Source organism: Heptranchias perlo, chromosome 7 (genome assembly GCF_035084215.1).
Source record: "Heptranchias perlo isolate sHepPer1 chromosome 7, sHepPer1.hap1, whole genome shotgun sequence".
In the NCBI taxonomy this organism is placed as follows: Eukaryota; Metazoa; Chordata; class Chondrichthyes; order Hexanchiformes; family Hexanchidae; genus Heptranchias; species Heptranchias perlo.
Genome location: NC_090331.1, coordinates 95,382,733 through 95,405,040, shown reverse-complemented (window position 1 = coordinate 95,405,040; position 22,308 = coordinate 95,382,733). Strand labels below are relative to the sequence as shown.

At 50.8% G+C, this 22,308-nt stretch overlaps 1 protein-coding gene across 1 annotated transcript in view; it reads left to right on the top strand.

Moving 5' to 3' along the window:
- Positions 1–22,308, top strand: part of LOC137323413 (cytotoxic T-lymphocyte protein 4-like) — an 88,248-nt gene that overhangs the window by 4,865 nt on the left and 61,075 nt on the right. Inside the window, exon 2 of the mRNA XM_067986889.1 lies at positions 21,272–21,652. Coding sequence (XP_067842990.1) covers positions 21,272–21,652 — 381 coding nt within the window. The remainder of the gene's footprint in view (positions 1–21,271; positions 21,653–22,308) is intronic.

Genomic DNA, 22,308 nt, shown 5'->3' with positions numbered 1-22,308 from the left:
TCCAGACTTGACTATTCCAATGCTCTCCTGGGCTGGCCTCCCATCTTCCAACCTGCGTAAACTTGAGCTCATCCAAAACTCTGCTGCCCGTATCCTAACTCCCACCAAGTCCTTTTCACCCATCACCCCCGTGCTCGCTGACCGACACTGGCTCCCGGTCTGACAACACCTCCTTTTTAAAATTCTCATCCTCATGTTGAAATCCCTCAATGGCCTCGCCCCTCCCTATCCCTCTAACCTCCTCCAGCCCTACAACCCTCCGAGATCTCTGCGTTCCTCCAACCCTGGCGCCTTGTGCATCCTCCACTTCCTTCACCCCACCAATGGCAGCCGTGCCTTCAGCCACCCACGAGAACAACAATTTGCATTTATATAGTGCCTTTAACGTAGAAAAACGTCCCAAAGCACGTCACAGGAGTGTTAGCAAACAAAATTTGACACGAGCCACACAAGGACAGGTGACCAAAAGCTTGGTAAAGGAGGTAGGTTTTAAGGAGCGTCTTTTTTTTTATTCGTTCATGGGATGTGGGCGTCGCTGGCGAGGCCGGCATTTATTGCCCATCCCTAATTGCCCTTGAGAAGGTGGTGGTGAGCCACCTTCTTGAACCGCTGCAGTCCGTGTGGTGAAGGTTCTCCCACTGTGCTGTTCGGAAGGGAGTTCCAGGATTTTGACCCAGCGACGATGAAGGAACGGCGATATATTTCCAAGTCGGGATGGTGTGTGACTTGGAGGGGAATGTGCAGGTGGTGTTGTTCCCATGTGCCTGCTGCTCTTGTCCTTCTAGGTGGTAGAGGTCGCGGGTTTGGGAGGTGCTGTTGAAGAAGCCTTGGCGAGTTGCTGCAGTGCATCCTGTGGATGGTACACACTGCAACCACAGTGCGCCGGTGGTGAAGGGAGTGAATGTTTAGGGTGGTGGATGGGGTGCCAATCAAGCGGGCTGCTTTATCTTGGATGGTGTTGAGCTTCTTGAGTGTTGTTGGAGCTGCACTCATCCAAGCAAGTGGAGAGTATTCCATCACACTCCTGACTTGTGCCTTGTAGATGGTGGAAAGGCTTTGGGGAGTCAGGAGGAGAGTCACTCGCCGCAGAATATCCAGCCTCTGTCTTAAAGGAGGAGAGAGAGGCAGAGAGGTTTAGGGAGGGAATTCCAGAGCTTAGGCCTAGGCAGCTGAAGGCACGGCTGCCGATGGTGGAAGGAAGAAAATTGGGGATGTGCCGGAATTGGAGTGCAGAAATCCGAGGGTTGTAGGGCTGGAGGTGGTTAGAGGTAGGGAGGGGCGAGGCCCTGGAGGAATTTGAAAACAAGGTGTTGCCGGACTGGGAGCCAATGTAGGTCAGCAAGCAAAGGGGTGATGGGTGAACGGGACTTGGTGCGAGTTAGGATACGGGCAGCAGAGTTTTGGATGACCTCAAGTTTATGGAGGGTGGAAGATGGGAGGCCGGCCAGGAGAGCATTGGAATAGTCAAGAGGCAACAAAGGCATGAATGAGGGTCTCAGCAAATGATAAGCTGAGGCAGGGGCAGAGACGGGCGATGTTACGGAGGTGGAAGTAGGTGGTCTTGGTGATGGAGCGAATATTGGGCAGGAAGCTCAGCTCAGGGTCAACGGGACGCCAAGGTTACGAACAGTCTGGTTCAGTCTCAGACAGTGGCCAGGGAGAGGAATGGAGTCGGTGGCTGGGGAACGGAGATTTGTGGTGGGAACCAAAGACAGTGGCTTCGATCGTCCCAATATTTAGTCGGAGGAAATTTCTGTTCATCCAATATTGGATGTTGGACAAGCAGCGTAACAAATCCGAGGCAGTGGAGAGGTTGAGAGAGCGGCCTAGGTCCTAAGATCTGGAATTCTTTCCCTAGACCTATCCATCTATCTACCTGTCTCTGCTCCTTTAAGACCCTCCTTAAAACCTACCTCTTTGACCACCTGTCCTAATGTCTCCTCCTTTTGCTCAGTGTCAATTTTTATCTGATCACACTCCTGTGAAGCGCCTTGGGATCATTTATTACATTAAAGGTGCTATGTAAATACAGGACATCCGAAAATGCCTCACAGCCAATTAAGTACTTTGAAGAACAGAACCACAAACAGCAATGAGATAATGACCAGATAATCTGATGTTGATTGAGGCATATATATTGGCCAGGACACCATGGAGATCTCCCCTGCTCTCCTTCGAAATAGTGTCATGGGATCTTTAACGTCCACCTGAGAGGGCAGATGGGGGGTCTCAGTTTAACGTCTCATCCGAACAGTGCAGCACTCCCTCAGTACTACACTGTAGTGTTAGTCTAGATTATGTGTTCATGTATCTGGAGTATGGCCTGAATCCATGACCTTCTAACTCAGAGGCGAGATACCATTGATCCAATGTTTACACTTGCACATGACTTTGGGGGAGCAAATTTATTGCAGCTGATTGAAGCCCTTAGCATTCAGAGACAGAGATCCAGTCACCGCTCTCCGGGCTAACAGTCTCCTCCGGGCTCTTTTACCGTAAAACTAGGGCATTCAGGTTATTTTCAGCCTCCTAAAGGAGTTGGTCAGTTAGTTCAATCACACTGGCATGAGGGGAACAGATTGTCAGGTACTAATCTAAGGAAGAGCAAAATCAGACAATTGGCAAAGATCTGGAGAAAGAAAGGAACAGCAGCTCAATACTCATAGCCTTAGTATACAGAGCTGCACACTCCAGTGAAACAGTCTGGGCACTGAGCAGCTACTAATTGCCCGGTTAAATAAGCCATTTTGAATACAAGAAAATAGTTAGTTCTAGGAACAGGAGTAGGCCATTCAGCCCCTTGTGTCTGTTCCGCCTTCAATTAGATCATGGCTGATCTGTATTTTAACTCCATCTACCTGCCATTGATCCATATCCCTTGATACTCTACCTATCCCCTGTACCTCTGATATTAATAGAATACACACTCCAACATAAAGAAATGTTTACAAACTAGAGAAAGGAACGAGCATCTAGAAACTTTAGTCACGAGCAAACAGCGTTGCAGTGCTTTGTTTGGACCATACGCTGGCACCATCTCCTTCAGTATGAGTGTCTTTTTGAATAAAGTTCTAACATGTATGGATTAAAACAGGCAGACGGTGCAGCATTAACTCATTCATGGAGCTGTTGCCATTTTGTAACTGACTGGTGGATCTCCCGTGGCGGTGCTCGCTGTAAGTCGTGTAATACTTTTCAATAACTGGAGTTTTATACAATTATACAATGTATTATTCTGCTGCTAAGGAGGAGCCTGACCCTTCAAGAGCACAAAGACTCATAGCTGTAAACATCTTGATGTCAATTGCGGGCTAATGGCCATTTGCTCGGGGAAGTTTGCAGATTGTTAGATGTTGGTAAATTCCCAGCTCCATGTCGGTGTAGAAACTTCCCAAAAGCTACAGCAGCTAATGTCAGCATGAAATGACCGCCTTTTCTTTACATACTTTTATATATACTTTTCACACTTTGACTGTCTCGAGTTTGATATCCAGAGTGTGACATCTGAAATATGATGTCTGGAGCGTGACATAAAATCAAAGAAAGACTTGCTTTTATATTGTGCTTTTCACCACCTCAGGACGTCCCAAAGCGCTTTACAGCCAATGAAGTACTTTTGAAGTGTAGTCACTGTTGCAATGTAGGAAACGAGGCAGCCAATTTACACACAGCAAAATCCCACTAACAGCAATGTGATAATGACCAGATCATCTGTTCGTTTTGACTTTGGTAAAGGGATAAATATTGGCCAGGACGCCAACAATAACTTCCCTGCTCTTCGAATAGTGGCCATGGGATCTTTTACATCCACCTGAGAGGGCAGACAGGGCCTTAGTTTAACATCTCATCTGAATAATGAAACCTCCAACAGTGCAGCACTCTCTCAGTACTACACTGGAGTGTCAGCCTGGATTTTGTGCTCAAGTCTCTGAAGTGGGACTTGAACCCACAACCTTCTGACTCAGAGGCAGGAGAGTCACCCACTGAGTCACAGCAGGCAGCTGAAATGTGATATCTGAAGTGTGGGTCCCGATATTTAGGGTGATGGTGAGGCCGAAAGAAGAACCCGGCAAGGTCGGGGACACGGAGGTCTCGCTGAACTTAACGGCAGGACCTCATTAACATTTTTTAGTTCCATTTCCTGGCCAGCAGCTGGAAAAATGGACAGCCTGGCCGGCAGGAGGAAGGAAGGGAACAAGAGGCAGGAAGACACACCTTTTTTTTTTTATTCGTTCACGGGATGTGGGCGTCGCTGGCAAGGCCGGCATTTATTGCCCATCCCTAATTGCCCTCGAGAAGGTGGTGGTGAGCCGCCTTCTTGAACCGCTGCAGTCCGTGTGGTGACGGTTCTCCCACAGTGCTGTTAGGAAGGGAGTTCCAGGATTTTGACCCAGCGACAATGAAGGAACGGCGATATATTTCCAAGTCGGGATGGTGTGTGACTTGGAGGGGAACGTGCAGGTGGTGTTGTTCCCATGCGCCTGCTGCTCTTGTCCTTCTAGGTGGTAGAGGTCGCGGGTTTGGGAGGTGCTGTCGAAGAAGCCTTGGCGAGTTGCTGCAGTGCATCCTGTGGATGGTGCACACTGCAGCCACAGTGCGCCGGTGGTGAAGGGAGTGAATGTTTAGGGTGGTGGATGGGGTGCCAATCAAGCGGGCTGCTTTATCTTGGATGGTGTCGAGCTTCTTGACTGTTGTTGGAGCTGCACTCATCCAGGCAAGTGGAGAGTATTCCATCACACTCCTGACTTGTGCCTTGTAGATGGTGGAAAGGCTTTGGGGAGTCAGGAGGTGAGTCACTCGCCGCAGAATACCCAGCCTCTGACCTGCTCTCGTAGCCACAGTATTTATATGGCTGGTCCAGTTAAGTTTCTGGTCAATGGTGACCCCCAGGATGTTGATGGTGGGGGATTCGGCGATGGTAATGCCGTTGAATGTCAAGGGGAGGTGGTTAGACTCTCTCTTGTTGGAAATGGTCATTGCCTGGCACTTATCTGGCGCGAATGTTACTTGCCACTTATGAGCCCAAGCCTGGATGTTGTCCAGGTCTTGCTGCATGCAGGCTCGGACTGCTTCATTATCTGAGGGGTTGCGAATGGAACTGAAAACTGTGCAGTCATCAGCGAACATCCCCATTTCTGACCTTATGATGGAGGGAAGGTCATTGATGAAGCAGTTGAAGATGGTTGGGCCTAGGACACTGCCCTGAGGAACTCCTGCAGCAATGCCCTGGGGCTGAGATGCTTGGCCTCCAACAACCACTACCATCTTCCTTTGTGCTAGGTATGACTCCAGCCACTGGAGAGTTTTCCCCTTGATTCCCATTGACTTCAATTTTACTAGGGCTCCTTGGTGCCACACTCGGTCAAATGCTGCCTTGATGTCAAGGGCAGTCACTCTCACCTCACCTCTGGAATTCAGCTCTTTTGTCCATGTTTGGACCAAGGCTGTAATGAGGTCTGGAGCCGAGTGGTCCTGGCGGAACCCAAACTGAGCATCGGTGAGCAGGTTATTGGTGAGTAAGTGCCGCTTGATAGCACTGTCGACGACACCTTCCATCACTTTTCTGATGATTGAGAGTAGACTGATGGGGCGGTAATTGGCCGGATTGGATTTGTCCTGCTTTTTGTGGACAGGACATACCTGGGCAATTTTCCACATTGTCGGGTAGATGCCAGTGTTGTAGCTGTACTGGACCAGCTTGGCTAGAGGCGCAGCTAGTTCTGGAGCACAAGTCTTCAGCACTACAGCTGGGATGTTGTCGGGGCCCATAGCCTTTGCTGTATCCAGTGCACTCAGCCGTTTCTTGATATCACGTGGAGTGAATCGAATTGGCCGAAGATTGGCTTCCGTGATGGTGGGGATATCGGGAGGAGGCTGAGATGGATCATCCACTCGGCACTTCTGGCTGAAGATGGTTGCAAACGCTTCAGCCTTGTCTTTTGCACTCACGTGCTGGACTCCGCCATCATTGAGAATGGGGATGTTTGCAGAGCCTCCTCCTCCCGTTAGTTGTTTAATTGTCCACCATCATTCACGACTGGATGTGGCAGGACTGCAGAGCTTTGATCTGATCCGTTGGTTGTGGAATCGCTTAGCTCTGTCTATAGCATGTTGCTTCCGCTGTTTAGCATGCATGTAGTCCTGAGTTGTAGCTTCACCAGGTTGGCACCTCATTTTTAGGTACGCCTGGTGCTGCTCCTGGCATGCTCTTCTACACTCCTCATTGTACCAGGGTTGATCCCCTGGCTTGTTGGTAATGGTAGAGTGAGGAATATGCCGGGCCATGAGGTTACAGATTGTGCTGGAATACAATTCTGCTGCTGCTGATGGCCCACAGCGCCTCATGGATGCCCAGTTTTGAGCTGCTAGATCTGTTCTGAATCTATCCCATTTAGCACGGTGGTAGTGCCACACGACACGTTGAATGGTGTCCTCAGTGCGAAGACGGGACTTCATCTCCACGAGGACTGTGCGGTGGTCACTTCTACCAATACTGTCATGGACAGATGCATTTGCGACAGGTAGATTGGTGAGGACGAGGTCAAGTAAGTTTTTCCCTCGTGTTGGTTCGCTCACCACCTGCCGCAGGCCCAGTCTAGCAGCTGTGTCCTTCAGGACTCGGCCAGCTCGGTCAGTAGTGGTGCTACCAAGCCACTCTTGGTGATGGACATTGAAGTCCCCCACCCAGAGTACATTTTGTGCCCTTGCTACCCTCAGTGCTTCCTCCAAGTGGAGCTCAACATGGAGGAGGACTGATTCATCAGCTGAGGGAGGGCGGTAGGTGGTAATCAGCAGGAGGTTTCCTTGCCCATGTTTGACCTGATGCCATGAGATTTCATGGGGTCCAGAGTCAATGTTGAGGACTTCCACGGCCACTCCCTCCTGACTGTATATCACTGTACCGCCACCTCTGGTGGGTCTGTCCTGCCGGTGGGGGGCAGGCAACCTTGGACCTGGTCCTGTGTAATGAGTCAGGATTAATTAATAATGTCCTAGTTAAGGATCCCCTTGGAACGAGCGACCACAACATGGTTGAATTCCATATCCAATTAGAGGGTGAGAAGGTTGATTCTCAAACAAGCGTACTGAGCTTGAATAAAGGAGACTATGATGGTATGAGAGCGGAATTGATTAAAGTGGACTGGGAAAATAGATTAAAGGGTAAGACGGTACATGAGCAGTGGTGTTCATTTAGGGAGTTATTTTACAACTTTCAAAATAAATATATTCCACTGAGGAAAAAAGGGTGTAAAAGAAATGACAGCCATCCGTGGCTAAGTAAAGAAATCAAGGATAGTATCCGACTAAAAACAAGGACATATAAGGTAGCCAAACTTAGTGGGAGGATAGAAGATTGGGAATTCTTCAAAAGACAGCAAAAAGTAACTAAAGGATTGATTAAGAAAGGGAAGTTAGATTATGAAAAGAAATTAGCAAAAAATATAAAAACAGATAGCAAGAGTTTCTATAGTTATATAAAAAGAAAAAGGGTGGCTAAGGCAAACGCAGGTCCCTTAGAGGATGAGACCGGGAAATTAATGGTGGGAAACATGGAGATGGCAAAAATGCTGAACAAATATTTTGTTTCAGTCTTTACAGTAGAGGACACTAAGAATATCCCAACACTGGACAAACAGGGGGCTCTAGGGGGGGAGGAGCTAAATACGATTAAAATCACTCAGGAGATGGTACTCAGTAAAATAATGGGACTCAAAGCGGATAAATCCCCTGGACCTGATGGCTTCCATCCTAGGGTCTTGAGGGAAGTGGCAGTAGGGATTGTGGATACTTTGGTGATAGTTTTCCAAAATTCCCTGGACTCAGGAGAGGTCCCGGCAGATTGGAAAACTGCTAATGTAACACCGTTATTTAAAAAGGGTAGTAGGCAGAAGGCTGGAAATTATAGACCAGTTAGCTTAACATCTGTGGTGGGTAAAATTTTGGAGTCTATTATTAAGGAGACAGTAACGGAACATTTAGATAAGCATAATTTAATAGGACAAAGTCAGCATGGCTTTATGAAGGGGAAGTCATGTCTGACAAATTTGCTTGAGTTCTTTGAGGACATAACGTACAGGGTGGATAAAGGGGAACCAGTGGACATAGTGTATTTAGACTTCCAGAAGGCATTCAACAAGGTGCCACATAAAAGATTATTACTTAAGATAAAAAATCACGGGATTGGGGGTAACATTCTGGCATGGGTGGAGGATTGGTTATCGAACAGGAAGCAGAGAGTTGGGATAAATGGTTCATTTTCGGACTGGCAACCAGTAACCAGTGGTGTTCCACAGGGGTCGGTGCTGGGTCCCCAACTCTTTACAATCTATATTAACGATTTGGAGGAGGGGACCGAGTGCAACATATCAAAATTTGCAGATGATACAAAGATGGGAGGGAAAGTAGAGAGTGAGGAGGACATAAAAAACCTGCACGGGGATATAGACAAGCTGGGTGAGTGGGCGGAGATTTGGCAGATGCAATATAATATTGGAAAATGTGAGGTTATGCACTTTGGCAGGAAAAATCAGAGAGCAAGTTATTTTCTTAATGGCGAGAGACTGGAAAGTACTGCAGTACAAAGGGATCTGGGGGTCCTAGTGCAAGAAAATCAAAAAGTTCGTATGCAGGTGCAGCAGGTGATCAAGAAAGCCAACGGAATGTTGGCTTTTATTGCTAGGGGGATACAATATAAAAACAGGGAGGTATTGCTGCAGTTATATCGGGTATTGGTGAGACCGCACCTGTAATACTGCATACAGTTTTGGTCTCCATACTTAAGAAAAGACATACTTGCTCTCGAGGCAGTACAAAGAAGGTTCACTCGGTTAATCCCGGGGATGAGGGGGCGGACATATGAGGAGAGGTTGAGTCGATTGGGACTCTGCTCATTGGAGTTCAGAAGAATGAGAGGCGATCTTATTGAAACATATAAGATTGTGAAGGGGCTTGATCGGGTGGATGCAGTAAGGATGTTCCCAAAGATGGGTGAAACTAGAACTAGGGGGCATAATCTTAGAATAAGGTGCTGCTCTTTCAAAACTGAGATGAGGAGAAACTTCTTCACTCAGAGGGTGGTAGGTCTGTGGAATTTGCTGCCCCAGGAAGCTGTGGAAGCAACATCATTAGATCCATTTAAAACAGAAATAGACAGTTTTCTGGAAGTAAAGGGAATTAGGGGTTATGGGGAGCGGGCAGGAAATTGGACATGAAGCTGAGTTCGGATCGGTCAATGCCCTGTGGGTGGCGGAGAGGGCCCAGGGGCTGTGTGGCCGGGTCCTGCTCCTACTTCTTGTGTTCTTTAGATTTGTGGTTGGGATCAGATCAGCCATGATCTTATTGAATGGCGGAGCAGGCTCGAGGGGCCGATTGGCCTCCTCCTGCTCCAATTTCTTATGTTCTTATGACATACCCAGGGATGGTGATGGAAGAGTCTGGGACGTTGGCTGAAAGATATGATTCTGTCAGTGTGGCTATGTCAGGCTGTTGCTTGACTGGTCTGTGGGACAGCTCTCCCAATTTTTGCACAAGTCCCCAGATGTTAGTAAGGAGGACCTTGCAGGGTCGACTGGGCTTGGTGTTTTGCCGTTGTCGTGTCCGGTGCCTAGTGGTCCGATGCCGGGTGGTCCGTCCGGTTTTATTCTTATTATGACTTTTCATAGCGAGATTTTACAACTGAGTGGCTTGCTAGGCCATTTCAGAGGGCAATTAAGAATCAACCACATTGCTGTGGGTCTGGAGTCACATTTCGGCCAGACTGGGTAAGGGCGGCAGGTTTCCTTCCCTAAAGGACATTAGTGAACCAGATGGGTTTTTACGACAATCCGGTAGTTTCATGGCCATCATTACTGATACTGGTATTTTAATTCCAGATTTTTATTTAATTAATTGAATTTAATTAATTAATTGAATTTTAAATTCGCCAGCTGCCGTGGCGGGATTTGAACTCATGACTTTGGATTTTAGTCCAGGCCTCTGGATTACTAGCCCAGTAACATAACCACTATGCTACCGTACCCAGGAGTCCTTTGGGACGGTCGGGAGAGTACCCGTGATTGGTGGGTGGAGAGAGTACCCGTGATCAGGAGGAGGGGGGAGGGGTGTGTACCTGTGATCGGGGAGAGGGGGGAGGAGTGTGTACCTGCGATCGGGGGGAGGGGTGAGAGTACCTGCGATCGGGGGGGGAGGGGGAGGGGAGAGAGTACCCATGATTGGGGGGAGGGGAGAGAGTACCCGCGATTGGGGGGAGGGGAGGGAGTACCCGCGATTGGGGGGAGGGGAGAGAGTACCCACGATTGGGGGCGGGGGGAGGGGAGAGAGTACCCGCGATTGGGGGGAGGGGAGAGAGTACCCGCGATTGGGGGGAGGGGAGGGAGTACCCGCGATTGGGGGGGAGGGGAGAGAGTACCCGCGATTGGGGGGGAGGGGAGAGAGTACCCACGATTGGGGGCGGGGGGAGGGGAGAGAGTACCCGCGATTGGGGGGAGGGGAGAGAGTACCCGCGATTGGGGGGGAGGGGAGAGAGTACCCACGATTGGGGGGAGGGGAGAGAGTACCCACGATTGGGGGGAGGGGAGAGAGTACCCACGATTGGGGGGAGGGGAGAGAGTACCCGCGATTGGGGGGAGGGGAGAGAGTACCCGCGATTGGGGGCGGGGGGAGGGGAGAGAGTACCCGCGATTGGGGGGAGGGGAGAGAGTACCCGCGATTGGGGGGGATTGGAGAGAGTACCCGCGATTGGGGGGAGGGGAGAGAGTACCCGCGATTGGGGGGGAGGGGAGAGAGTACCCGCGATTGGGGGGGAGGGGAGAGAGTACCCGCGATTGGGGGGGAGGGGAGAGAGTACCCGCGATTGGGGGGGAGGGGAGGGAGTACCTGCGATTGGGGGGGAGGGGAGAGAGTACCCGCGATTGGGGGGGAGGGGAGAGAGTACCCGCGATTGGGGGGGAGGGGAGGGAGTACCTGCGATTGGGGGGGAGGGGAGAGAGTACCCGCGATTGGGGGGGAGGGGAGAGAGTACCCGCGATTGGGGGGGAGGGGAGAGAGTACCCGCGATTGGGGGGAGGGGAGAGAGTACCCGCGATTGGGGGGGAGGGGAGAGAGTACCCGCGATTGGGGGGGAGGGGAGAGAGTACCCGCGATTGGGGGGAGGGGAGAGAGTACCCGCGATTGGGGGGGAGGGGAGAGAGTACCCGCGATTGGGGGGAGGGGAGAGAGTACCCGCGATTGGGGGGGAGGGGAGGGAGTACCTGCGATTGGGGGGGAGGGGAGAGAGTACCCGCGATTGGGGGGGAGGGGAGAGAGTACCCGCGATTGGGGGGGAGGGGAGAGAGTACCCGCGATTGGGGGGGAGGGGAGAGAGTACCCGCGATTGGGGGGGAGGGGAGAGAGTACCCGCGATTGGGGGGAGGGGAGAGAGTACCCGCGATTGGGGGGGAGGGGAGAGAGTACCCGCGATTGGGGGGAGGGGAGAGAGTACCCGCGATTGGGGGGAGGGGAGAGAGTACCCGCGATTGGGGGGGAGGGGAGAGAGTACCCGCGATTGGGGGGGAGGGGAGAGAGTACCTGCGATTGGGGTCGGGGGGAGGGGAGAGAGTACCCGCGATTGGGGGGGGAGGGGGAGGGGAGAGAGTACCCGCGATTGGGGGGGGAGGGGAGTGAGAGTACCGGCGATTGGGGGGAGGGGGAGGGGGGAGAGAGTACCCACGATTGGGGGGGAGGGGGGAGAGAGTACCCGCGATTGGGGGGGGAGGGGGAGGGGAGAGAGTACTAGCAATTGGGGGCGGGGGGGGAGGGGAGTGAGAGTACCCGCGATTGGGGGGGGAGGGGAGTGAGAGTACCGGCGATTGGGGGGAGGGGGAGGGGGGAGAGAGTACCCACGATTGGGGGGGAGGGGGGAGAGAGTACCCGCGATTGGGGGGGAGGGGGGAGAGAGTACCCGCGATTGGGGGGGAGGGGGAGGGGGAGGGGGGAGAGAGTACCCGCGATTGGGGGGAGGGGGGAGAGAGTACCTGCGATTGGGGGGGAGGGGGAGGGGGGTGAGAGTACCCGCGATTGGGGGGGAGGGGGAGGGGTGAGGGGGAGGGGGGAGAGAGTACCCGCGATTGGGGGGGAGGGGGAGGGGGGAGAGAGTACCCACGATTGGGAGGGGAGGGGAGGGGAGAGAGTGCCCGCGATTGGGAGAGGTGGGGGAGGGGAGAGATTGCCCGCGATTGGGGGAGGAGAGGGAGGGGAGAGAGTGCCCACGATTGGGAGGGGAGAGAGTGCCCGCCTGGTCTATAGTTAACTGGTTTAACCGTTTCTACCTCTTGGAACAGAGGGACAGAACATAGTCCCAGGCATAAGCCGGTATAGGGCAGTGGTCTGGTCCCACCTGGAGCACAGTGCACAATGCTGGGAACATCCCGGAGACAGGATAGAAGCAGGTGACTGAAACGGATAGCTGAGTTACGAGGAGAGACTAAGGGAGCTGGGAATGATTACGCCAAAGAGGGCTGCAGATAAACTGAACCCTAATAAACCATTTAACATCACCACAAACTCTGCAACGGGGGACACAAACTCAAACTCGGAAGAGACTAGGATTGTGCCCACTGGTGCCCTCCAGCACTGAGCCCACCCGAGTTTGCAGGTTCTGATGGAGGGGAGGGGAGGGCACCTCATTTGCACAAGGCTGGTGGGTGTAAGTGCAGTTACAGGAGCACCTCAGGCACCAGCCTGCACTAAACTGCTGGGATACCCAGTGTAAGGGGCCCCGCATTGACCAAGAAATAATAATTGACCACTTGTCAGACTTTGGGGGTCCAAGCCATTTCCCTGGAGCCCTCCGCCCATCTTTAGTGCTATTGGGTAACTTAGAATCATAGAATCATAGAAGTTTACAACATGGAAACAGGCCCTTCGGCCCAACATGTCCATGTCGCCCAGTTTATACCACTAAGCTAGTCCCAGTTGCCTGCACTTGGCCCATATCCCTCTATACCCATCTTACCCATGTAACTGTCCAAATGCTTTTTAAAAGACAAAATTGTACCCGCCTCTACTACTGCCTCTGGCAGCTCGTTCCAGACACTCACCACCCTTTGAGTGAAAAAATTGCCCCTCTGGACCCTTTTGTATCTCTCCCCTCTCACCTTAAATCTATGCCCCCTCGTTATAGACTCCCCTACCTTTGGGAAAAGATTTTGACTATCGACCTTATCTATGCCCCTCATTATTTTATAGACTTCTATAAGATCACCCCTCAACCTCCTACTCTCCAGGGAAAAAAGTCTCAGTCTATCCAACCTCTCCCTATAAGTCAAACCATCAAGTCCCGGTAGCATCCTAGTAAATCTTTTCTGCACTCTTTCTAGTTTAATAATATCCTTTCTATAATAGGGTGACCAGAACTGTACACAGTATTCCAAGTGTGGCCTTACTAATGTCTTGTACAACTTCAACAAGACATCCCAACTCCTGTATTCAATGTTCTGACCAATGAAACCAAGCATGCCGAATGCCTTCTTCACCACCCTATCCACCTGTGACTCCACTTTCAAGGAGCTATGAGCCTGTACTCCTTGGTGAGATTCAGTTCCCAGCGCAGACCTCACTCGACATGAGTGTCAAATCACAACACACAAGTCAGAGCTGCCGATTTTCCAGTCATTAAAACTAATAATGGCTCCAAATAAAGGGTCAGAAAACAACATTTCCAGCGAGGTGGGGGGCAAGATTCGTCTACAGTTGTAGGTCCCCTCAGGTTGCAGTGTACTTTAGTGGGTTTTCCTTCAATTTGAGAGCTGGAATGTTGGCTATATCTGCAGCTTCGGCTAGAGCCAGCCTGTGCCCCCCATGCACTTGCTGTATCATCACTTGCTTTTACATGTTGTGGGCTCACCTTCAGAACCAAAGTTAAGTTGCCAGCTGTTTTTGAACCCATTGTCCCCCTTGCCTTGTCCGTCAGCTGTACAGAAGCAGATGTCAATTTCTTCAGGGGGAAGGGGAATCTGAAACATTGTTTTTTGAAAATGAAAAGTGGTTTTATATCCGTACAGTCACCTCTCCCTTTGAAATGCGTAGGCTGCAGTCAACTCAAAGATTCAGAATGTTTACCTCAAACAAACATATCTTATCTCCTCCCAGAACAGTTCATCAAATGTGGGCCGCCAGCCAGTGGAAATATCATGAGGTAAAGCACCCCCTCCAACGCTTTCTACATCAAAAGGGCATTAACACCTCCAATCGAGCCTTTCTCGTCTTTTATGCGTGTGGATTTTCTGAAGATGGGGATTGGAAAACACAGAGTGTGACTATCAAACACTCCCAGGGCAGGTACAGCACGGGTTAGATACAGAGTAAAGCTCCCTCTACACTGTCCCATCAAACACTCCCAGGGCGGGTACAGCACGGGTTAGATACAGAGTAAAGCTCCCTCTACACTGTCCCATCAAACACTCCCAGGGCAGGTACAGCACGGGTTAGGTACAGAGTAAAGCTCCCTCTACACTGTCCCATCAAACACTCCCAGGGCGGGTACAGCACGGGTTAGATACAGAGTAAAGCTCACTCTACACTGTCCTGTCAAACACTCCCAGGGCAGGTACAGCACGGGTTAGGTACAGAGTAAAGCTCACTCTACACTGTCCCATCAAACACTCCCAGGGCGGGTACAGCAAGGGTTAGATACAGAGTAAAGCTCACTCTACACTGTCCCATCAAACACTCCCAGGGCAGGTACAGCACGGGTTAGGTACAGAGTAAAGCTCCCTCTACACTGTCCCATCAAACACTCCCAGGGCAGGTACAGTACGGGTTAGATACAGAGTAAAGCTCCCTCCACACTGTCCCATCAAACACTCCCAGGGCAGGTACAGTACGGGTTAGATACAGAGTAAAGCTCCCTCCACACTGTCCCATCAAACACTCCCAGGGCAGGTACAGCACGGGTTAGATACAGAGTAAAGCTCCCTCTACCCTGTCCCATCAAACACTCCCAGGGCAGGTACAGGGTTAGATACAGAGTAAAGCTCCCTCTACACTGTCCCATCAAACACTCCCAGGGCAGGTACAGCACGGGTTAGATACAGAGTAAAGCTCCCTCTACACTGTCCCATCAAACACTCCCAGGGCAGGTACAGGGTTAGATACAGAGTAAAGCTCCCTCTACACTGTCCCATCAAACACTCCCAGGGATGAGGGACCTCATTGTACCTCCTATTTTAACATTGTCTTCAAATTTGGACACCAGTCCCTCTAGCCCTATATTCAAATCACTGGTGTACACAGTGTACGCTCCCAGAACAGAACCATGTGGGACACCACTACCCCTTTCCAACCACTCTGAGAGACTGCCTAACTCCTAACTCTCTCCTTCCTCTCTTCTAACCAATTAAATCTGATTTGCTACCCCAGCCCATAATATCCATACCCCTTAATCTTCTCCAATAGTCTCCTGTGTGCTATCTGCTCAACAGCTTTCTGAAAATCCATGTAAACCACATCCATTGCATTCCCCATCCAGTATATCTGTCACCTCCTCAAAAAACTCTATCAGCTCGATCTTCCTTTCTGAAATCCATGTTGGCTGCTTCTGATTACTTATATGTGGTCGGAAGCTCAGCTCAGGGTCAAATAGGACGCCGAGGTTGCAAACAGTCTGGTTCAACCTCAGACAATGTCCGAGGAGGGGGATGGAATTGGTGATATGGGAATGGAGTTCGTGGTGGGGGCCGAAGATGATAGCTTCAGTCTTCCCAATGTTTTAGCTGAAGGAAATTGTGGCTCCTCCAGGATTGGATGTCGGGCAAGCAGCATGGAAAAAAAAGAGGCAGTAGAGGGGTCAAGAGAGGGTGGTAAGGTAGAGCTGGTTGTCATCAGTGCACATGTGGAACCTGACGTCGAGTCTTTGGATGATGCCACACAGGGGCAGCATGTAGATGAGGAAGAGGAGACAACCAAGGATAGATCTTTGGGGGACTCCAGAGACACCAATGTGAGGACGGGAAGAGAAACCATTGCTGGTGATTCTCTATCTATGACTGAATAGGTAAAAGTGGAACAAGGCGAAGGCAGTCCGACTTAGCTGGGCAGCAGAGGAGAGGCAACACGCCTGTCCTGTTCAAGGTATCAGATTACTGAGATATCAGAGGAGGATGCAGACAGGTTGAGAAGGATGAGGAGGGATAGTGCACCATGTTCACAGTCGCATGTCATTTGTGATTTTGATTAGGGCTGTTTCAGTGCTGTGGCGGGGGTGGAAACCAGATTGGAGGGATTCAAACATGGAGTTGCGGGAAAGATGGACACTGAATTGGGAGGCAACAACACCTTCAAGGATTTTGGAGAGGAAAGGGAGGTTAGAGATGGGACGGAAGATTGTGAGGACAGAGGGGTCGAGGGTGATTTTTTTTTTTGAAAACGGGCTGATGACGGTGCTTTGAATAAACCTAAACTCTTTCACCCCCCTTGACCCACTCACACTCGTTCCCTTTCTCCATTCACTCTATTCAGTTCCCAACTGACACACTTGTCTAACGAGCCCGTCAGCTGGCACCCTGCAGGGAGCCTAGCCGAAGACTAAGCTCATTACACAACAACCGCGATCAGGGCTTGGTTCTAAAGTCTTGTCCTGAGTTGTTTCTTGCGAGAGGTGGCCAGGAGACTGTGAAACCACAGCCACAAACCGCCACAAACCGCCACAACGAGCCCGAGAGCTGACAATGTTAGAAAGGAAACATCGATGTGTGTACTCGGCTGAGACGAAGGCAGTGATGAGCTTCCTGTTTACAGTCCTGTTGCTTGTTATTTTATGGTAGACATTTCAGTCAGAGTTCTGAGACCAGGGAGTGTTGATGAGTCCTCTCCTATATCAGATCACGGGCAGTCCGCTCAACAATTGCTGTCAGTCCCGCCAAATGCATCGATTTTAAAAACCACCTCCAGAATTTCCCAACTCGTTGGCGTTTACGCAAAACCTGAAACATTGCTAACCCTCCTGGAGTCTCTGGGAATTAATGACACTCCTGCAAGCAACCCAGGAGAGGAATCGTAGGGGGCCCGTCTGGCTCCGACCCGACTCGCATCAACGAGCAGGAACGCAGTGCGGCCCTGGAGCGCACACATGCTCCAACCACGCGGTGGGCAGAGCGATTTCTGGAGTGCAGAAGATTGTAGATATTGTAGCCGCCATTATCGAGCGATTGCCGTGAGGATTGATGCGTTGGGTGACCAATGGCGGGACGTGGGGGCGGAGGCCATGTGCTGAAACCGCCTGGAATACGGTCCAACCCTGTGCCAAACCCATCAATGAACTAGGTTGGTTGGTCAAACATCAACATTGCTGCACGCCTGTCCTGTTCAAGATATCAGATTACTGAGACCTCCACAGGGAGGGGTTAACTCAGCTTCAATCTCCCATGCGTCATCAGGGAACTATCTTGATCCCAAAGGGGCACTTGTCTGCCCCTTACACTCCAATGGAGGACAGTTGACAACTGACCCATGCTGGTTTGAGCCCTTGCTAGATCGGAGCCCCTCACAAGGAGCACAACTTAACATAAGACATACGTTGAGTACATTGTCTCCATCCTCCTGATCGCAGCACGGACACATCAAATGGCAGTTCCACCAAGTGGAGTTGCTTAGCTCTCTGCAATTCAAACATGATGTGGAGATGCCAATGATGGACTGGGGTGGACAAATGTAAGGAGTCTTACAACACCAGGACTATAACCTGGTGTTGTAAGACTCCTTACAATTCAAACATGGCAGGCACCAAGCCCCAGATAAATGAATGTCCAGCCACCCCTTGGCCTCCAGCTGATGATCTCCAGCAGCTGCCATGCCAAGCCCCAGAGTTCCCCCATCAACTCTACAGTAGGGATTTACCTAGGGTCCCCTACCCTCCAGGATTGTCCTGGACACTCCAGGAATTGAAGATTAATCTCCAGGTCACTGCTGTGAGTAGCCCGGGAGAAAAATCGCTGGAGCTTTAAATTAAACTTGTATTGCTTTTTTTTGGATTTTCTTTGAACACTTTTGTTTATTAGTTATAAAAATCTAGGAGTTGGGAATAAAGGGCCGTTTGACAGTCAAGAATTATCCAGTTGAGTCATGTTGTGCTTTTTCCAATTGGCGTGGGAAGATGGTGTGCTACGAGGGTGGACGTGTTGGGCAACCAATGGCGGGAGCGTGGAGGTGGGGTTAGTGGGAGGTGGGACGTCATGTAACGAAACCTCCAGGAATGTATACAACCAGATTTGGCAATGCTAGATTTACCGTCGGTGTGGTAGAAGAATCTAGGCAGGACACCTTGCCAACTTGATTTTCTAGACACTCAGGTCTAGTGCCAGACCTACCCATCAGCAGCTGCTGAATCCAGGTCTTTGTGTGAGATGTTGGCAAAAAAGGGCGATTCTCCCCAGGGCGCAGAGTGACAGGTCAGTGTAGGCTGCTGCCCTCCGTCCCTGCAACCACTTCCCGTCTCTGGTAAAACCCACCTTAAGGCTTGGACCTGAATCTCACCAAAGGAAACTCTCAGCAGCGGAGCAGAGACACTTGTTTCTAAAATTAAGGATTAACGTTTATGGGAAAGACTTGTTTTAGAAATATCAGTGAGGCAGTGGTATGGGATTACCGGGGACCCACACTGAAAGGAAGAGGCGTTCGAGGGTTCGAATGTTGGGGTTACAGGCTCGTTAAAGAGAAGGGAAATCGGGCAGTAATTTTTTACACAAAAGGCAACCAGCTTGTAATTCTGCTCTGCCACTCAGGCGCTTCCTGTTTTAAGGTGATCTGTTCCGGCCTTCAATGTTCACCTGCTGCTGATACCTGCTGGGCTTCTGGGCTTGAATCCAGCTTGGAATACAGAGAAGTTACAACACGGAAACAGGCCACTCCGCCCAACCAGTCCGTGTTGGCATTTACCCTCCGCACAGATAGTGTGAATGATATCTACCCACCCTTTCCCATAGCCCTTCAGCCCCTTTTCCTCAGCCACCTATCTGATCTAATCTCGAATGTTGACATAATTTCTGCCTCACCCACTAATTCTGGAATTGAATTCCACATCCTCACAGCTCTAAGCTTTACTCTGCTGCCGTACAGACATTCGCTTTCTCCTGGCCGACTTCCATTTCTTCGCTGCCACTCTCGACTGAGCCTGTACTCTCCACTGTAACTGCCTCTGTTTCAGTACCTGGCCTGTTTACAAAAAAACGAAATTGAGGGGCAGGAAAAGACCAGCTGGTCCATCAACCCTGCCCCACACCATGATGGTTGGACCATCTCTGACCCCCCTCAGGCGATCGAAATGCAAACCAGTCCAGGAGATCACATGGACCAAGTGTTATCTGTACAGACACTTGCCTTCTGTGTGATGCGATCTCTGCCCCAGTTAAGAACCGGTTCAGCTCCCCCTTGAAGGTGTGCAAAGAGTCAGCACCCACCACCCATGCATTCCAGAGGCTCACAATTCTCTGGGAAAAGAAGGACCCCCTGATATCCAGTCTATTCCTGCTCTGCAGACTCAGATTTCTGCTCCTTTGCTGGGACTTCTCACTCCACATTGAGCTAGCTCCGATCCATTCCTGCCGGTTCCCACCCTGCTCTGTATTCTGCTCCTGTGCTGATGAATGATTGCTGCTTTGCTGCTCTCCATTTGCTTTGATGCCATTAACTCTGCTCGACTCCAATAGTTGTTCAGAAGTCCCTGATTACCACCACCTGAGCTCCCATTACCTACTCTCCTCTGATTTCACTAACCTCCCTAAACCTCTCACTCCGTATAAACTCTCTTATCTATATGCACGGCCACCCCATCGACCCTGCTTTCTCATGTGGCCTCCTTATTTTTTTTAATTCGTTCATGAGATGTGGGCGTCGCTGGCGAGGCCGGCATTTATTGCCCCATCCCTAATTGCCCTTGAGAAGGTGGTGATGAGCCGCCTTCTTGAACCGCTGCAGTCCGTGTGGTGAAGGTTCTCCCACAGTGCTGTTAGGAAGGGAGTTCCAGGATTTTGACCCAGCGACGATGAAGGAACGGCGATATATTTCCAAGTCAAGATGGTGTGTGACTTGGAGGGGAACGTGCAGGTGGTGTTGTTCCCATGTGCCTGCTGCTCTTGTCCTTCTAGGTGGTAGAGGTCGTGGGTTTGGGAGGTGCTGTCGAAGAAGCCTTGGTGAGTTGCTGCAGTGCATCCTGTGGATGGTATACACTGCAGCCACAGTGCGCCGGTGGTGAAGGGAGTGAATGTTTAGGGTGGTGGATGGGGTACCAATCAAGCGGGCTGCTGTGTCCTGGATGGTGTCGAGCTTCTTGAGTGTTGTTGGAGCTGCACTCATCCAGGCAAGTGGAGAGTATTCCATCACACTCCTGACTTGTGCCTTCTGGATGGTGGAAAGGAGTCAGGAGGTGAGTCACTCGCCACAGAATACCCAGCCTCTGACCTGCTCTTGTAGCCACATTATTTGTATGGCTGGTCCAGTTAAATTTCTGGTCAATGGTGACCCCCAGGATGTTGATGGTGGGGGATTCGGCGATGGTAATGCCGTTGAATGTCAAGGGGAGGTGGTTAGATTCTCTCTTTTTGGAGATGGTCATTGCCTGGCACTTGTCTGGCACGACCTGTGGTCCCAATCACTGACAAGGTCACCTCTGACCACTTCCCTGTATCCCTCACCCCCATATCACCCCAACCTTCTTCTGTTACCCCAAGTAATTTAAAACTGCAGTTTCAAACTCTGAGCTTCAGCCTTCCATTCACCACAAAATTTCTGCAGCCGCAGTTCATCACAATCCAGAACAATGCAGTCCTCTTTATCGGCATCACATCCACTGGTTTAAACATCCACTGCCTCCATCACTGGCGCACCATGGCTGCAGTGTGTACTATCTACAGGAGGCACTGCAGCAACTCGCCAAGGCTTCTTCGACAGCACCTCCCAAACCCGCGACCTCTACCACTTAGAAGGACAAGAGCAGCAGGTACATGGGAACAACACCACCTGCACGTTCCCCTCCAAGTCACACATCATCCCGACTTGGAAATATATCGCCGTTCCTTCATCGTCGCTGGGTCAAAATCCTGGAACTCCCTTCCTAACAGCACTGTGGGAGAACCTTCACCACACGGACTGCAGCGGTTCAAGAAGGCGGCTCACCACCACCTTCTCAAGGGGCAATTAGGGATGGGCAATAAATGACAGCCTTTCCAGCAATGCTCACATCCTGAGAATGAGTATACAAAGAGAGTTTTCAATAATGAAACTTCTTCACTTTATTTCACAGGGCCAAACATGATCCTCACCCAACCCCGCTTTGTGAGGGCCAACCAAAATGGAGAGGCCAGCTTCGTGTGTGGGTTTAACAGCACAGAGATTGGTGAAGAGTTCCAAGTCATCGTGCACAAGGGCCACATTATTAAAAACACAGAGGTCTGCAGTGCTTCTTTCACCAACCATACAATGAAACCCTTGGAGAAAAAAAGTCTGTTGCACTGCCTGGTTTGGCCGAGCAAGGAAAACGTGTCGATAACCATCTGGGGCCTCAACGTGACTGACACGGATCTTTACATCTGCCGGATCTCAAGGATGCACCCTCCGCCTTACAAGGAAAGCACTGGGCGAGGGACTGTCATCTACGTCAACCGAGCAGCCAGCTATTCCAGAGGTGAGCGCAAAGGTTGACCTGCTTCCTCAGTCCTTTCACCTCAGAGACTCTTTGCCAGGTGACCGACGCCCCTATCAAATGTCGGATGGCTCGGTGAGTGAGTGCACGGCCCTGAGTCCGACAGGCACAGGTTCCCAGGTCCAATTCCCAGTCTGTGGTGAGCTCGCAAGTTTCAGGCAGGCTGCAGTTACCCTCAGTGCACCTGGGCTACAGAGGGGAAACAATCAAACTGAGATCCAGCCCCAATCAAGTTATGAGTGAGCAGCAACAGAGGGAGACTGACTTTAAGAGGGAACTTGGGTTTGAAAGGGTAGAACTTACATTTCTATCGTGCCTTTGAAACTTCAGGACGTCCCAAAGTCCTTTGGTCAGTGAAGTACTTTTGAAGTGCGGACATTGTTGTAATATAGGGCACCAATTTGTGCACAGCAAGGCCCCACAAACACCAATGAGATAAATGACTGTTTTAGTGATGTTGTTTGAGGGATAAATATTGGCCAAGACACCAGGAGAACTCCCCTGTTCTTCTTCCAATATTGCCACGGGATCCTTCACATCCACCTGAGAGAGCAAACGGGGCCTCGGTTTAACGTCTCATCCAAAAGACGGCATCTCCGACACTGCAGCACTCCCTCAGTATTGAGCTGGAGTGTCAG